At 44.3% G+C, this 15,434-nt stretch overlaps 2 protein-coding genes across 2 annotated transcripts; both read left to right on the forward strand.

Moving 5' to 3' along the window:
* The first annotated feature begins 2,608 nt into the window (after positions 1–2,608).
* On the forward strand, positions 2,609–9,517 carry LOC101779325 (embryonic stem cell-specific 5-hydroxymethylcytosine-binding protein). Its single transcript, XM_004982084.3, has 8 exons — positions 2,609–2,893; positions 2,979–3,165; positions 4,602–4,687; positions 5,421–5,533; positions 6,410–6,475; positions 7,722–7,828; positions 8,345–8,410; positions 8,716–9,517. The coding sequence occupies exons 1-8, from the start codon at positions 2,754–2,756 to the stop codon at positions 9,199–9,201; spliced, it is 1,251 nt and encodes a 416-aa protein (XP_004982141.1). The 5' UTR covers positions 2,609–2,753; the 3' UTR covers positions 9,202–9,517.
* Positions 9,518–10,076: 559 nt separating this feature from the next.
* Positions 10,077–11,472, forward strand: LOC111255946. Its single transcript, XM_022823611.1, has 2 exons — positions 10,077–10,430; positions 10,674–11,472. The coding sequence occupies exon 2, from the start codon at positions 10,680–10,682 to the stop codon at positions 11,328–11,330; it is 651 nt and encodes a 216-aa protein (XP_022679346.1). The 5' UTR covers positions 10,077–10,430; positions 10,674–10,679; the 3' UTR covers positions 11,331–11,472.
* The last annotated feature ends 3,962 nt before the right edge of the window (positions 11,473–15,434 follow it).

Below are 15,434 nucleotides of genomic sequence, written 5' to 3' on the forward strand. Positions count from 1 at the left end.
TCGCTGTCTGTCAACCTTTTTTTTCCAGAGTACCAAGCCTGTATGGCCCATCGCAGATTCCCTGCCTGTTTGCTCGTGCAGTGTCGCGTTCCGGCCTGAAAGGTGCCGCCGAACCTGTTGGCTGCTGCGTCCAGTGCCACTTGCCACAAGGACTCTGGGTAATGCTAGCGGCCACGTCCGATGAGAATTAAATATTTAGACCTTGTTTACTTCCTAATTTGAAAGTAGCTAAATTGGCATTTTTCCATAAATGCGCAACTGTAGCATTTCGTTTGTATTTATGAATTATTGTCCAAACATTGACTAATTAGGCTCAAAAGATTCGTCTCGCAAAGTACAACAAAAATGTGCCATTAGTTTTTGATTTCGTCTACATTTAGTATTCCATACATGTACCGCAAATTTGATGTGCTGGAGAATCTTCTTTTTGCATAGTGTCAAAGTTGGGAGTTGGGAGTGAAGTAAACAAGGGCTTACATATCTCCTGTAATTTTTTGTCTTTTGCGGTTACAGCACAGTACAGTTTTTTTTTTTTTGCTTGGAGTTCCTGTTGCATATGCTTCTCTTGGGAAAGGGGAATTTTGCTGTAGGACATTGTAGAAATGTGATTTTTGTTGATAGACACTGCTCAAGTTAGTCATTGCTGCTGGACATGATTCAGCTGTGGATATTTGCTACTAGACACAATGATTATTATTATAACATTTCTTTTTTGTAATGGAGGAGATGGAGAAATTAAAAGGACCAAACTGCCCCTGCCCCATACCACCCATCCGATCCACCGACTGGCGATGCCGCATGCCCGCAGCCTCGCATCCCCACCCGGCTACCCGATCTGCGGCGAGCCGGCGACGCCGCGCCGGAACCCCACCCTAGGCCGGTCGACGAGGCGGAAGATGCGGTGGACGAGGACGAAGACGAGCGGGACGCCGCGAGGATCACCTCCGCAGGGTCGGCGGCGGGCTCGAGCTGCGACGCCGGTGCTTGAGGGGTGGGGGCCGGCGACCTCCTCCAGTGCGTGCGGAACGGGGATAGAAAACGCGCCCTCCGACAAGCCGAGCGGCCTGGAGTCCTGGACACGTCCTCGCTCTTCCGATACGGCGCAAAGAGAGGGAGATCGAGACGGAGAGCTCCATGGTCGGGCGGCAGCGGCCAGCGGCGGACAAAAATTCTGAAATTTTCCTGCTTCCTCGCGTGGATTTGGTGCTCGTGGCCTCTGAATTCTCATCATGGATTTATTAGCTTCGTCGGTGCCGCTCTAGCTAGCGGGCGATGCAGGCGGCAAGCTCCACGGCTAGGACCTGCTTGGATTTTCTGAAATTGCGTGGATTCTTCTTTAATGCATCCTCCTCAGTGCTTGTACGGATTTGTTTTTTCCTCCTCATTGCTGCACTTTGTTCCCATCAGCCTGAGATTCAACCGCGTGGTGGCCTTTCTTTCCACCTGATTCTACCATCTGGAGGCTGGAACCCATCGACGGTGCCGTCGACATTGCACCCGTCTTAGACGGTGCGGCCATCCAGTCCAGGATCCCGTCGGATTGAGGCACCGACGTCCAAATCAACGGGTCTCGCTTCCTCCACGGCGAGTGGTTCTACCCGCTGCGGCGCTGCGCAGGCCTGGCGAGGCTGGAGCCGAGAGCAGCTGAGGAAGAACAGGTCGAGGAGAAAAACTGACGTGTGGACCCTGTTTTAACAGGGGCAAAAATGACTTTGTTCATGTTTGATCTCTTCCGAAAAGCAGGAAATGAGTATTTTATTTCTTCCGATGTCTACCAGCAAATAGACATGAATGGACAGTGTCCACCAGCAAATATCAGTTTGAGCAGTGTCCACCAGCAAAAGCCACATTTCTATGATGTCTTACAGCAAAATTACCGCCCCGTTTGGGTCCAAGGAATTGGAATCTATTTAATGGAGTAGGCTAATTTATGTTGGAATGTGGCATTCCACAACTTTCCAAAGTTTAGATATAAGCCTATCTTAAATTCATGGGGTGGGAGATGGAAATTGATTCTATAGATTATGGTTATTAGATGGAATTCAATTCTTATAGCACGCTTTTAGACTCGCTTCTCTATAGTAGAAGTGCAGCATACAAGTATCTCTCCCATATCACCAACTATAATATACAACTATATTCCACATACAATTATATTAGCTTAATTAATTTGTGTCTAAATTGTGATTATTAGGATGGAATTCAATTCCAATGATCCAAACGGGGCGGAAATGTTCGCGTTTTCCGTTTCATAAAAAAAAAAAGAAATGTTCGCGTTTCAAAAAAAGGTTGTTCTCGGGCCTTAGCATTTCACGTTCCGGGCTAATATCCGCGTAGGGGACAGCACACACTGAAAATAGTACCGGGCCTGGTTTTTATGGGCTAACAATATTCTCTTTGGCCCAAGCAAGGAAGGCATCCAAAGCCCCTAGGCAGGCCCTTTAACGAACCAGGTTTCTGGGCTGGAGGTTTGCCCAATCGAGCTCCTAACCCACGAAGCCAACAGCCCAACACAGCTCACGAGGCGCAGCACCGCACACCGACCGACGGGGCGGCGACGAGACACGGGAGTGCTTTGGCTCGGTTTCCCCCGCGCGGAATAAACTACTGATTTCCCCCTTCCCGCGCCGCGCCCCAACTCCGGCCAGGCCCGCCGCCGTCCGCTCCGCTCCCCTCAAACCCTCGTAGGCTCGTAGCGAGGACTGACCGAGGAGCAGCAACCACCACCGCAGCGCCGTCGAGTCCAGCCCCCGATGTGCGGCAGGGCCCGGTGCACCCTCAGCGCGGCGCAAGCCGCCAGGGCCTTCGGCTTCCCCACCACCACCGCCGCTGCCGCTGGTTCCGGCGGCGGTGCAGGGGATGCCCCCGCCGTGCGGACGCTCGACCTGGACCGGTAGGATCATCCTCGAGGTACGGGAGTCCTCGCCCAGGCAGCTGTGCTTCTTACTCAGGTTCCGTGTTTTGGGTTGGGGACGCAGGTTCCGGCCGTCGTACAACGTGTCCCCGGGGGCTTACCTGCCGGTGGGCACCGTGCGGGCGCAGCCGGCGGCCGGCAGCGACGGAGGACGAGGAGGTGACGGGGCGGAGCCGGTGATTCAATGCATGAAGTGGGGGCTGGTGCCCAGCTTCACCGGCAAGACTGAGAAGCCCGACCATTTCAGGATGGTATGTGTGGTCTTATGAATCGGCTGCTTTATCATCACAACGTTTGTGTTCTTGCGTCTGTATAGTACTCTTAAGCTTTTGTACATGCTTAGCAAATTGTGGATCAGAATTTGTTGTAGTGGGATAGATTACTGCAGCAATTTTCAAATGGGTTTATACTGGAAACTTTCTTATGGAGAATGTGCTAATTGAACCCATATTTAGTCTGTTGAACATGGTATGGTATAGTTAGCTAACTGGGGCTTATAAGGGTTGTTGTGGTTATTTTGATTTTGTTTACCAGTTAGTGTTCTGCTGAAGTCAATTGATTGCTGTGGATCAAATGTTTCCTTTGTTTAAAGTTAGATTATGATGATAATAAAGGAGAAATAAGATCTAAACAACTTCTAGGGAAATACAATTTAAAACTGCTAGGGAGAAATCTTTCCTTTGTTTATAAGGCTTGTTCGTCATGTTTTAGCATTTACATTGTAGCTTGGCATTCTAATGTAGTTTCCGTCTTCCTATTTTGAAATTAGCAATGCGTGGCTACAAGGTTGGTAGGTTAAGTACGATATATTTTTGAAAATAGTATGTGCAGTACTGAACTTATGTGCAAGCAATGTGTGAAGTGCATCTTATCGTTTATTAATGTTGAGAGTACACATTAGAGTTTGCAGAATATTTGAAGGTGTACATTGTGATATTGACCATGTAAGAAGAATCTAATTTTCTTCATAGTGTAGAAGATTCCCTACTTGGTCATTTAATTGGTTGCCCATCCAAAATTACTGCTTCTACATTTGCCAGTCCAATGTTTTACCTCTACCCATTGCAACATCAGATCTACTTATCCCTGTCAATTGCTATGTCCTCTTTCTATTTTCCTCTGCTTTAACCAATACTTTTATCCTGCTCCTCTTCTTTCAAATGTTTGCTGGATTCGAGACAGGGCCCCTGGCTAGACTAGGGGCAAGTAAATGTAGCACATAGGAACCATCATGGAGGGATATGGGACTACTGGACCAGCACTGGCAGAATCATGGCGTTTGCCTCTGCAATTTTGCAGTAGTGGGAGCTACAAAGTGATTTCATTGTGATGTGAGAGATGGAGATCGATGTTAATCAATTTGGGATGAAGAAGAAAGCTTGAAAAAGAGTCCATGCAAGCCGGGAAAGAAAGACAGTATGCCAAAAAAAAATGTGGAAATGGCAATTGACATCCGATTTTGGATTGCATTAGGTAGACATAAAAATTGCAAACAAATTGTACAATCCATAATTCATGCCTAGCTTCATGTCCACATTTGTAATATTCATCTGATTGTCACTGAGATACATGTTATGGAGCTTTATTTACATTTCATGACTATTTTTTTCAATTTTCATCAAGTAATTGGTTTGGTCCTATCCTTTTTTTCTATGCATTAATTGAGTTAATTGGTTTTCCCATGCAGTTCAATGCCAGATCAGAGTCTGTAAAAGAAAAGGCTTCATTCCGGCGATTAATCCCAAAGAATAGGTGCCTTGTTGCAGTAGAAGGGTATGGAAATATGGTCGATGCTGACTTTTGCAACTTTTATTTATGCAATGCCTCATCTTCATTCTTCTTACACCTAACCCCTCTCTGTGAATATTAGTTCGACATGGAATAACTGCTGTGTAGAATAGGGCCAAACTACGTCGCTTCATCTGACATAATTTGACTCATGGCCTACTATAAATAAATCCTAAACCAGGATGCCAACTTATTATACTAATCTCCTGCTTAGCTGCCTGCTTTGGATCTATTCTGATTTGTTCGTGGTAACATTGCCACATGCTGGAGCTGACAACGTCATCATGATGCTCCTGAGCCTGTCTGGAACACCTCCTGGCTCCTGTTGTACTACTGGACCAAGAAGGGGTGCACGTAATCTTTATAAAATAATTTATGTTGATCTAGTCAGCTTCAGTATGAATGATTCATACAAAAACTTTAGGTTACAATCCTTCACAAACATGGTGATTCACTTGTAAATTGCAATCATATAATAATATGTATATTTCCAGTTTTTGCATATCACTCTTGCAGATAGGGAAAATCTAATTAATGCTTGGCTTATTTGGTGTAATATTGTTTATACTTTGTACCATAACCTTCCACTTGTAAACAGATAACGTTTACTTTGCCTGTGTATGCTTTTGTTGCACTCTGCACTTGGACTTCCTGTGAATAGAAAAACAATCTGTTGAGTTATATTGCTTTATTGATCATGCATTTGCTTATGATTTAGGTTCTATGAGTGGAAAAAGGATGGATCAAAAAAGCAGCCGTACTACATACATTTTCAAGATCATAGGCCTCTTGTCTTTGCGGCCCTATATGACACATGGACAAATTCAGAAGGTTAGGATGCTAGATCCATCCTATTTTATTTAGTTATTGTTGCGATTCCAAAGTACAAGGTGTTGTGGTTCACATCTTCTTATTGATACTTTTTTAGCCTACTATAGTTTTATGTTTTTTCAGTACTAATTTATCTTTGTAAATGTCTCGCTAATCAAAGGGCAAGTAGATGATGTGCTGTCCCAAAAGTAGTGAAGAACTTTGGATGTGTATTGCATATGAAGTAGTGCACACTTCCTTTTTCTTGAATAAAGTACCACACACTATTATATTCATATTTGAGATGATCTTTTTTCTTGTCAGTATAGAATGAATTAATCACGAAAATGTTATAATTTACTGTCACGTGCTGGTCCTTTGGACCTGGCCCATGGAGTAACCTAGCCCCTCATGCTCAGCATGGGATAAAAGTAGCAGGGTTTGTTAGTTTGCTCCCTTTGGTTCAGCTTTAGATAAGATAAATTAGATATAGTTTGTTAGAGCCATGGCTTGCCTATATAAAGGGGTAGTCAGCACCTTCTTGGAATCAAGCAAGAAAAAGAAATCAATCTAGTCCCTTTCCCCAGTTCATCATGCCAATCTAAGTCTCCTCCCATGTAATCATCCAACAGAGCCGCTGATGAACTTTGGTTCATCACATTTACCATGATGTCTGAGTGACTGGGTCTTCATGAATTACTTTAAATTTTGTCAAGTATGCAGTTGCTCTACATGCAAGTAGACTGCCAGAATGCATACACAAGCCCTATTTTTTTTTATAAATGTGTGTGGGACTGCAATTTTATTTATGCGTTCTTTATTTGAGTATACTGTTCATATAATTGATGCCAAGTTTGAAACAATTGAATTGTGTTGCTGACACTGATTATGCCTCAGGAGAGGTCATCCATACATTTACTATTTTGACTACTCGTGCCTCAACTTCTCTAAAATGGCTTCATGGTTAGTGATCCTACTCTTATCTCCAGTATCTCCGAAGTTCGAACTTCTTCAAATTTACATCTGACTGCTCATTCTTCAGTTGCATTCAAATGGTTCTTTTCGTTTACATTTTATTAGTTATCCTATTTTGTACAGTTCTTGACTACAACATTTAGTGAGATTACTGGATGGTTGATTTCCTAATGCTCTATTCTTGTTAGTTCTATGTTCCTTTTGAAAAAATATTGTTTGGAGCATGGAAAGAGATTTCAGCTTTAAATTTCACGGTAGTAGTATGTTGCCACTCCTGCTTTTTAGTGGCTGTACAAATTGCATTGTTGATGGCAATTTCATACTCACACATAATGTTCAAGGTAACTGGTAACAATCGATAAGTCCCCTGACGATCATGAGCACAGTAAATGTGATTGCTCATAGCTAGCATACAGAACCCTAATCTTCAGTTTGCCAAAAATTGTAACAAACACCCCATGCGTCACTCTGGTTTTGAGATTCCACCTCATGCGTCATTTTGTTGCAAAGACCCACCCCAACATGTTTTTATTGCAAAAAGCACCCCACCATACTGGGCTAAGCCAATCCCGCCCGTTTTTGCCAACGTGGAGCTGCTAATTTAGTCTTTATCAAAGTTAGATACCTATACAAGTTCAAACCTAATATTTTTAGACCTTCCACCAAAAGATCACCAATGAAAAGCTTAAGTGTGGCCCCACTGTTTTTTTTGGTAATCTTCAATACTTCTTCACAGTGACATGATAAATAAGCATAATCCAAGCACCAGAACAAATTTCATTCAGCTAGCACAGCTCGTAGTGGCTGCCTGCACATTGGCGAAAACGGACGGAATCGGTTGCGCACATGTTTAGTGGGGTAGTGGGCATTTTCAGCAAAATGTCTTATGGGATAGTATCTCAAAATCTAAGTGACATGGGGTGGTTTTTGCAATTTTCCCTTTATGCTATACTAAAACTTTACATGCTTCATTCTTCCCAATAGTGCTACCATGTTTGTCATGAATGTATTATCCTCTCTTCGTTTGAGTCGGATTTTTTGCAGCATGGGTTATGCAATAATCGCTGTTTTGATAACTTGAATTTTTATTCGAACATACTATTTTCCCTGTCTAGCATTTCATATACTTTTGCAGATAATGTTATTGTGTAACTGGCATGATGGAGAGCAAATCTGCTTTTATGTTCAGATTTTATTTGTGTAGCAAGTGTCTGATCGTGGTATGTTGTGGCAGATAGAATGCCTGTGATCTTAGGCGATAATGACTCTGTTAATGTTTGGTTAAATGATGCTTCTGTAAAGCTTGAAGAAATTACTTCACCTTATGAAGGAGCTGATCTTGTAAGTCTCTATGCACTGTGTTACCTGTACATTCATAATATCCTCTACAATGGTACTACCATCCATTGAGATGCCGTCCGCCCAGGCTCGAACCCTGGCGAGCGCAGGTCGTTGTGCGCATCTCCCATGCAATGGTGCGCAGGGGTGGGTTGGGGGGTGGTACCAGGCTGCCACAAAGCAGTGCTGGTGGAGATTCCCGTCTGGTCTGGTTGGGCCCCCCCCCCCCCCCCCCCAATTATTAAGGCTAATTCGGGGGGGGGGGGGGGGGGGCGTGTTTCCCTGCTGAAGAGTTATTTTTTAATCTCCTTTGCGATGCTGGTTTCTGCTAAAGAATAATATCTTATGATATTTTTTTCATAAATTAACTATTATCTGTTCTTTTAACCCTGAGAAAGCTACATTTCCTAGCCTTAGATAAATTAGTATTTTTTTTAAGATTGTTAAATCATGCTAGTACCACATTTCTGTTTCTCTTGAAATTTTATAGTATAATGTTATTGATTGATCTCTCTGTAGGTTTGGTATCCAGTGACGTCAGCAATGGGTAAAACATCTTTTGATGGTCCTGAGTGCATCAAAGAGGTAAAAAAAAAAAACTCTGCCACAGCCCACAGTTGGTTTTGATATATGATCCTGACTCTTGAAGAGTGGGTGACGTTAAAAACTTGTTAATAGACCTGGTTATGTGAAAATACAACTGGTGGTTTCCTTCAACACTATGAGAGTGTTTGAAATATTTAATGTTGACACTATTGTGTTCTAAACAAAATTTCAACTTTTGCCCAGTCATCAATGCTACAGTGTAGTAGCTTTGGTGACACTGCTTGGATTTTTAAGAAGCAAGAACGCATGCTGTTACTAACTTTTGACAATCTGCCATGTTTCAGCTGCATATGGGACCAAGTGAAAAGCCTATTTCAAAATTTTTCACCAAGAAATCTACTGCCCACGATCAATCAGTGAAACCTGAGAAAACAACTTTGGAGTTTGCAGAAACACATTCTTCCAGAGCTTCAAAGGTGGAATGCGATGAATCAGTACAAAATCAACCAGAGGATGTCAATCAACAACATGGAGAGGAGCGAACTACTTCTAGTACTGTCAAAGATGAACCTGTCAGCTTGGGACCCCAAGTTATTGGAAAACCTCAGAGCATTAAGGATGAAGATACTATGACATCAACCGGTATTACTATCGAGAAACAAGATGATTTTGGGATCAAGAGAAAGATCGAGGACACTGAAGTTAAAGCAGAGATGATGGAGAATAGTGTCTGGTCGTGCTCACGGCCTACAACTACAAAGAAGGGTAAAGGCGCAAAAGCTGCTCCAGATGGCCAGGCATCTCTGCTTTCGTATTTTGCAAGGAAGTAGCTTGGCATGAATTAATCTGCATTTTCCATATCTATGCCTGTGCGGTATAACTGGACTCTTGCTTGTCCTCCGTGCTTAGGTAAACTTTATTGTAGTCGGCTTACTGGTGCTAATCTAATCCCTGAGTGGGGTTAGCGCTGAACTCCCTCCTGAGGTAGCCACTGGCCAGTGTATGTTGCCAGGCATAATGGTTGTAGATGTTTTGTAATTGTGCCAAAAACTAGCCAGGTCTATATCATTGTAGTATATGGCTGATATTTGTGGTTTGCATGTTTGCAAGTGCAAGAAATCGAGATGTTGGTACACGGATATTTTAGATAATATTAGTCGGGATGTAGGCTGCTGTTTATATATTGTACATAATAATAGTGTTCACCAAGGACTTTTGGGTTCACGATCCGAGTCACATGCACGAAGCACGGGTTCGAAAAGATTGCAGATAGACCTGAGCGTTGGAGTTCAGATGTTCCGTCGGGGTTTTGACTCTAACGGGCTGATTATTTGACAAAACTGATGGGCTCCTCGACGTATAGAATCGCTTACGCAAAGCTGACTCTATCTCCTCCTATGTATATAGATAGAACAGAAGGAGTATCGCAAAAGAAAAGAAAAAAAGGAAAGAACGCAAAAAATAGACTAAGAAAGAACCAAGATGCTGCTGACTTGAAAAAGTGGTGCAGCCGTGAGCCACCGTCGAACGACCGACCACGGAGTCCAGACGTGTTAAACTACAAACCCGCGGGGGGATCTGATGGACCAAAACTCGACAGATATTTCCAGAAAGATCTGATGATAGATACGGAGTAACTAGCAAAACTCTATATAAATAGACTAGTTGCTCCCGTTGCCCGACGACCCCTCATCGGTACCTCGAGCAGGGAAACGGCGCCGACCCTCTTCGTCTCTCCCCGCCGAAGACCCTCTTTGTCTCCGGCCGCCGCCAGGTCGGTCGCTAATGGACCGATTTTATTCCCTATTTATTTTATCTGTTATTATGCAGGAGACGATGTCCAAGGAGCTTGCCGCAGAGCATCGTGATGGTGACCAGGATGATCGTGGAGCGGCCTCGGAGGATAGCGATGGTGGCAACGGGCCGTTTGGCCCACGCGCGTTGCAGTTGTTGGCCCTCCTTCGTGCAAACTTCCCTATCCGCGGTATCAACGGCTACGATTGGGAACTAGGCCGGTGCACCTACAGGCAGCGCCCAGCGCGAGGGGGAAGTACAAGAGGTATATTACCAACTACTTACTTCGTTCTAAATTGTAGATCGGTTCGTTCTAAATTGTAGATCGGTTTAGTATTTCTAAGTTCGAACGTTTGCATCGATATACACTATATTTAAATACAGAGCAAAAATGACCTACAATTTGAAACGGATGGAGTACCTTATATTACATATACTAATTAATTATCTCATATATACTGATATATATAATAAATTTAAACCCTTCACATCCATGCTTGCACATCAGGAAGGAATGGTCGATTTGGTCCCCATTGGACCCCGTAGTATTCTCATGGCTTACGGCTACTTCGCCTTGGAGGTTTTCCATTCCACTACTGCAGCCGGCGATGAGGGGTCTGGAAGCGTTGGTGATCCCATCATAGTGGAATGGGATGTTTGTGGTGAAGCTGATGACAAAGAACCTGAGGAATACACACAAACCATCTGTGCAGGCCCTGGCCGCATGTTGGAGATCACATACTTGGTGATACCCAACGCCATTGAGGCCAATGTTGAGGTCAGGTTGAAGCTCAAGGACCTCGATTATAGAAGCCGCGTCGTGTATGGTAAGATCAAGGCGAGCACCGCTGACAATGGGAACAAAAGCGTCCACCTCTTCAGCTGTGAACGAGGGAGGAGCTGGTCCGCTCCCTCTGGCTCCCCGTGGATCCTTCCGTTGAGTCCGTCTGTGACTGCGTTGCCATATCGTCGGCAGCTCGAACTCCACTTAGAGGTGGACCTCACAGTAATCGCAATCTCAATCTCTGGCAACCAAGAAGAAGAGGAGGAAACGAATTTGAAAGTCACTGGTTTAAAATTCACTCATAGAGTTGGGAATCAAGAAAGAGAAGTCAATGGAGATCAAGTTGAAGTGAACATCACCTGGAGCACAATATTTTCATAGTACTCCGCACCCAGAATTCAGAAAGAAGTGAAGGGGTGCGGTAGTACTAGTCGCAGCACCAAATCTGGAACCGTGTTCATGTTATCTATTTCCTTTTTTGTTTTAACTAGTCATTTCGTGTGATCACTATGAAATAAGTGAAGGGGTGAGTAGCAGGGCCAAATCTGGAACTATGTGTACCTTTGCCAAATCATGTTATCTATTTCCTTTTACGTTTTATCTATTCATGTCGTTTTTATTTGAACTGAACTATTCGTGTTGGAGAGTGGGTACCAAAATATAGCATAACGACTAAAAGATAATGTGGTGCAAATTAAGTCATGGTCTGTAGTTGCGGTGGGTTGTGTCCTTGGTTGGTAATGCGGTTTGCTATGCTGCTGTAAGGCAATTGCTAATTTGTATGGTCTGGATCTGAAAGAACTGCAGAGGGCATTACATGACAGTTATGTTATGTGAAGTGTCTGCTCAAATAATTATTGTTAAGAACAGGATCCTGTGGTGCTCTCTACCTGGATTTTATATCTTGTCCTGGAGAGGCAAGGGCATTTACTTGTTTGTTCATGCACTATAGGTTCAACCTGGCCTCGCTAGGTACTTGTTTGTTCATGCATTATAGGTTCAACCTGGCCTCGCTAGGTGTTATGGTAGGAGTCTTTTTCTTCTGAATGCAGTCTATCTTGTAAATTTTGCACATAGGTTTGAGCTTTACAGATTTTAGTCATGGTTGGCAAATCGTGCCCTCACTTACTGACACTGTGATACTGCATATTACAGCATTTGAAGAGTCAAAATCACTGCTCTCCCTGTTAGTTTTTATGGACCACACTTTCCTCTCCCTGTTAGCCGGCCTGTCCTGAGTTACACTTACACAATGTTTCACAATTGCATTTGGATGTTGATCTCTGAACATGTCAGCAGCTCCGGGACATGCAGAATAATTTCTTCTTCCTGTTAGCCTGTCCCTGAGATACATCTGCATCTTCACCAATCTGAGCACTCCACTGCCTTCTTTGTTCTGCAGGCGTGACATTATCGGAGCTATCTCATGGGGCTTGCTTTGTTGCTTTCTGATAATATCCGCGTACATGACGCTGTACTTCATGCACTTTTGGCATAGCGTGGTAATGCTATATCTTACATGATCAAAGTTTGATACAAAATCTATTAGATATTCATCTATTACTAAGCAGGCTAGTGGCTAAAGATCGATATAAGTATATCAAGTTGGACTAATATAAATCGTGGATTTATGTTGTGTTGTGGTTAGATCGATTTCTGTGAAGTCTGAACTATCACCTTTAGTCACACGAAGAAACGAACAGCCAAAATCAACTTGGTCTGCTACATATGACGCTTTCTTGTTCAGTGACCCTCTATCTCACATAAAAAGATATTGAACCCTTCCTGTTCTTAGCGGATAAGGTATGACCTATCTTTGAAATTCCAATATCCTAATAATGATCACAAGTTTGTTAAATTCTGTGAGAATTGCTCGGGTAGACTTTTTTTACTAAAATTGCACACATCTCGAAACTTAATTAATTAACCTTTTTTCTCAGCAATCCCATAATTAATTAATTAATCATTTTTCTTAATTATTCTCCACCGGTACGAATATATTTAAGAAAATGTTTAAATAATCACCATACTTTAAATATTGCTCCGATGTTAATTAAGCTTTGCTATAGATATCATCGAGTGCATGATGTGGTCATTCTTTTGTCAAAACCCGACCACTAAAATAAGCAAACACTGGAGGGATGCTATGCGGTAGTCGTTGTTGACCCCGGTGCTCGCATTATGCATGAAGATAGCTTGATGATCCGTCTTTTCGATTTACAAGTCTTGTCTTTGGGACTTTTAACAAAACTATAAACAACCTTTAGAAGATGTCAATTAGCTTTAGAAAAAGAGAAACAATTTCTTAGCCTAGTGGTGAAGGATGATGGTACGACTCTCTATCGCTGTTCAAATGTCAGTGCGACAGCATCTACATTAGGTTCACACGGTTTGTTTTCACTCGGAAGGGTTTCGGGTGCATTGTATTTTCACCATTTTACAAGGATTTGTTTGGATCCATCCTAAATGGTGAAGGCTACTTTGTAGTTTGTTGATTGTTAAAAAGTATGGATTGTAAAAGCCTCACGATCATTACTAATTCTTTTCTGTTTTGACAATTTGAACATTAGCTGCTCTCTGATTCATTTAATTGTCACTTGGTCAGGTACAAAAATACATTGGGTTGGAGCTAGCAGAGTGTCATATTGCTTCAGTTCAACTTCAGGGTGAACTTCAGTTGCCCTTAGCTTACTTGACTAGCCTGGGAGTCATGTATACAAGGAGTTGTATATAATTTAAAGCAATAATATGAAGCCCTCTTTAGATCTGGAAGGATGTATATTTAGTGTTGTTCTTATTTATTCATCTTATTCCAATAGCTTGTTGGATGCCAATCTGATCTGTATGTACAAATAATTATTGTGGGCATGTATATGGAACTACCAGACTTTTGCTGGAGCTGAGACTGAGACATGAGAAATTGTAATTACATATGCTACAGCAGATTTTATTTTATTTACCTTTGTTCAATGATTTTCTGACGGGCATACCGTCAGGAATTGCTCAATTTTTATTCGGAGGGCACCCTTAGGCTAGCCGTCAGGAATCTATTCCTGTCGGCATCCAACCCATCTTTCCTGACTATGGGCTCCTGTCAGACACCGTCAGTCCTGACAGTATTTCGGTGTTTCATGATGGTTTTTGGCCGTTAGGAGTTTGCCACGTTCTGGTAGTGTCGGGGCTGTTTGGATCCGTGGATTGTGGTGCAATCAGATCAAAATTGGTAGAAATTAAGGTGAGGCAGGTTGTGGGATTCGATGATCCGAAGTTGGTTGATTGTAGAAGCACGTGAAAGTGAACCATGGCTCCCCTCCCTTAATTCGTGTGCATTTTTTTTCACTATACTAGTACGTGGTTGCAGTCCATTAGCACAAATAAGCTACACTCCTAAATGAAGCATTTTATCACACTCGAAGGAACCAGCACCACATCTTTAACTCGGTACATGTTCTTCTTCCCCAACCTCAATGTGTTTTTCTCTTTGCTTGATGCTTCCCTGGCCACCGAAACCACTAGCTATGCGGTGCTACAAGGTCTCGCCTCTCACCTGACAACCTCCGCATTAGCTACGCAGGACACGGCTGGTGTGCTCAGTGCTGCATGTTCCTTTCCCGTTTTTCTTGCTTGCAAAAATTAGCGAGCGTGACTCGTGGTTTGCGCGTGTGAGGTACGTGATGACGACCGTTATGGCGGGAAAAGAAAATTTGAATTTGTGGAAAGGGAGTCGACATTTCCACACGCAACATGTAGTAACCCAAGAGATCGTTGGTATACATACATATATATGGGGAACGCGTTCTGCCGTGCGCGCTCCGCGGCCGTCGCCTCCGCTCCTCTACGGGAGCGGCAGCGGCAGCCGCAGCCGCCGGACCAACCCCCGCGCCTGCCCGATCGACTGGACCGAGGTGGTGCCGCTGTTCCGGGAAGGCGTCCGCGGCCACCCGACCGTCAAGGAGCGCTACGTCTTCAAACGGTTCCTCGGCGCGCGGCGGCGGTTTCGGCGAGGTGTGGCTCGCCGTCGGCATGCCTACCACTACTACGACTACTGGCGCCGGCGGCGAGCGGGAGGCCCCGGACCGGCCGCGGCGGCGCGTGGCGTGCAAGACCATCCCCCTGGAGCAGCCTGAAGCGGCTGGGGACGGTGGAGGACCCTCGGCGGGAGCTGTCGGTCATGGCGTCGCTGCCACGGCACCCGGCGCTGGTGCGGCTGCACGAGGTGTACGAGGACGAGGCCGCGGTGCACCTGGTGATGGACCTGTGCGACGGCGGGTCGCTGGCGGCGGGAGGCGTGCGCGGAGCAGCGGGCGGTGAGGGTGGCGCGGGCGCTGCACGAGGCGGGGGTCATGCACCGGGACATCAAGCCCGAAAACCTCATGTTCAGCGGCCGTGGCGCGGAGGAGAAGCTCATGGTGATCGACTTTGGCTTCGCCATCAACTTCCGTCCAGGTCGTATATCACGTGCCCATTTAGTTCATCTGTTTTTTT

Source organism: Setaria italica, chromosome IX, assembly GCF_000263155.2.
Source record: "Setaria italica strain Yugu1 chromosome IX, Setaria_italica_v2.0, whole genome shotgun sequence".
NCBI lineage: Eukaryota > Viridiplantae > Streptophyta > Magnoliopsida > Poales > Poaceae > Setaria > Setaria italica.

What these genes read in the sequence shown, in the direction of transcription:
- LOC101779325 (XM_004982084.3), top strand. Translation starts at nt 2,754, where the DNA reads ATGTGCGGCAGGGCCCGGTGCACCCTCAGCGCGGCGCAAGCCGCCAGG. An exon ending in AGCCCGACCATTTCAGGATG is followed by an intron (nt 3,166 to 4,601) that starts GTATGTGTGGTC and finishes TTTCCCATGCAG; the next exon opens with TTCAATGCCAGATCAGAGTC. An exon ending in CTTATGAAGGAGCTGATCTT is followed by an intron (nt 7,829 to 8,344) that starts GTAAGTCTCTAT and finishes ATCTCTCTGTAG; the next exon opens with GTTTGGTATCCAGTGACGTC.
- LOC111255946 (XM_022823611.1), top strand. Translation starts at nt 10,680, where the DNA reads ATGGTCGATTTGGTCCCCATTGGACCCCGTAGTATTCTCATGGCTTAC.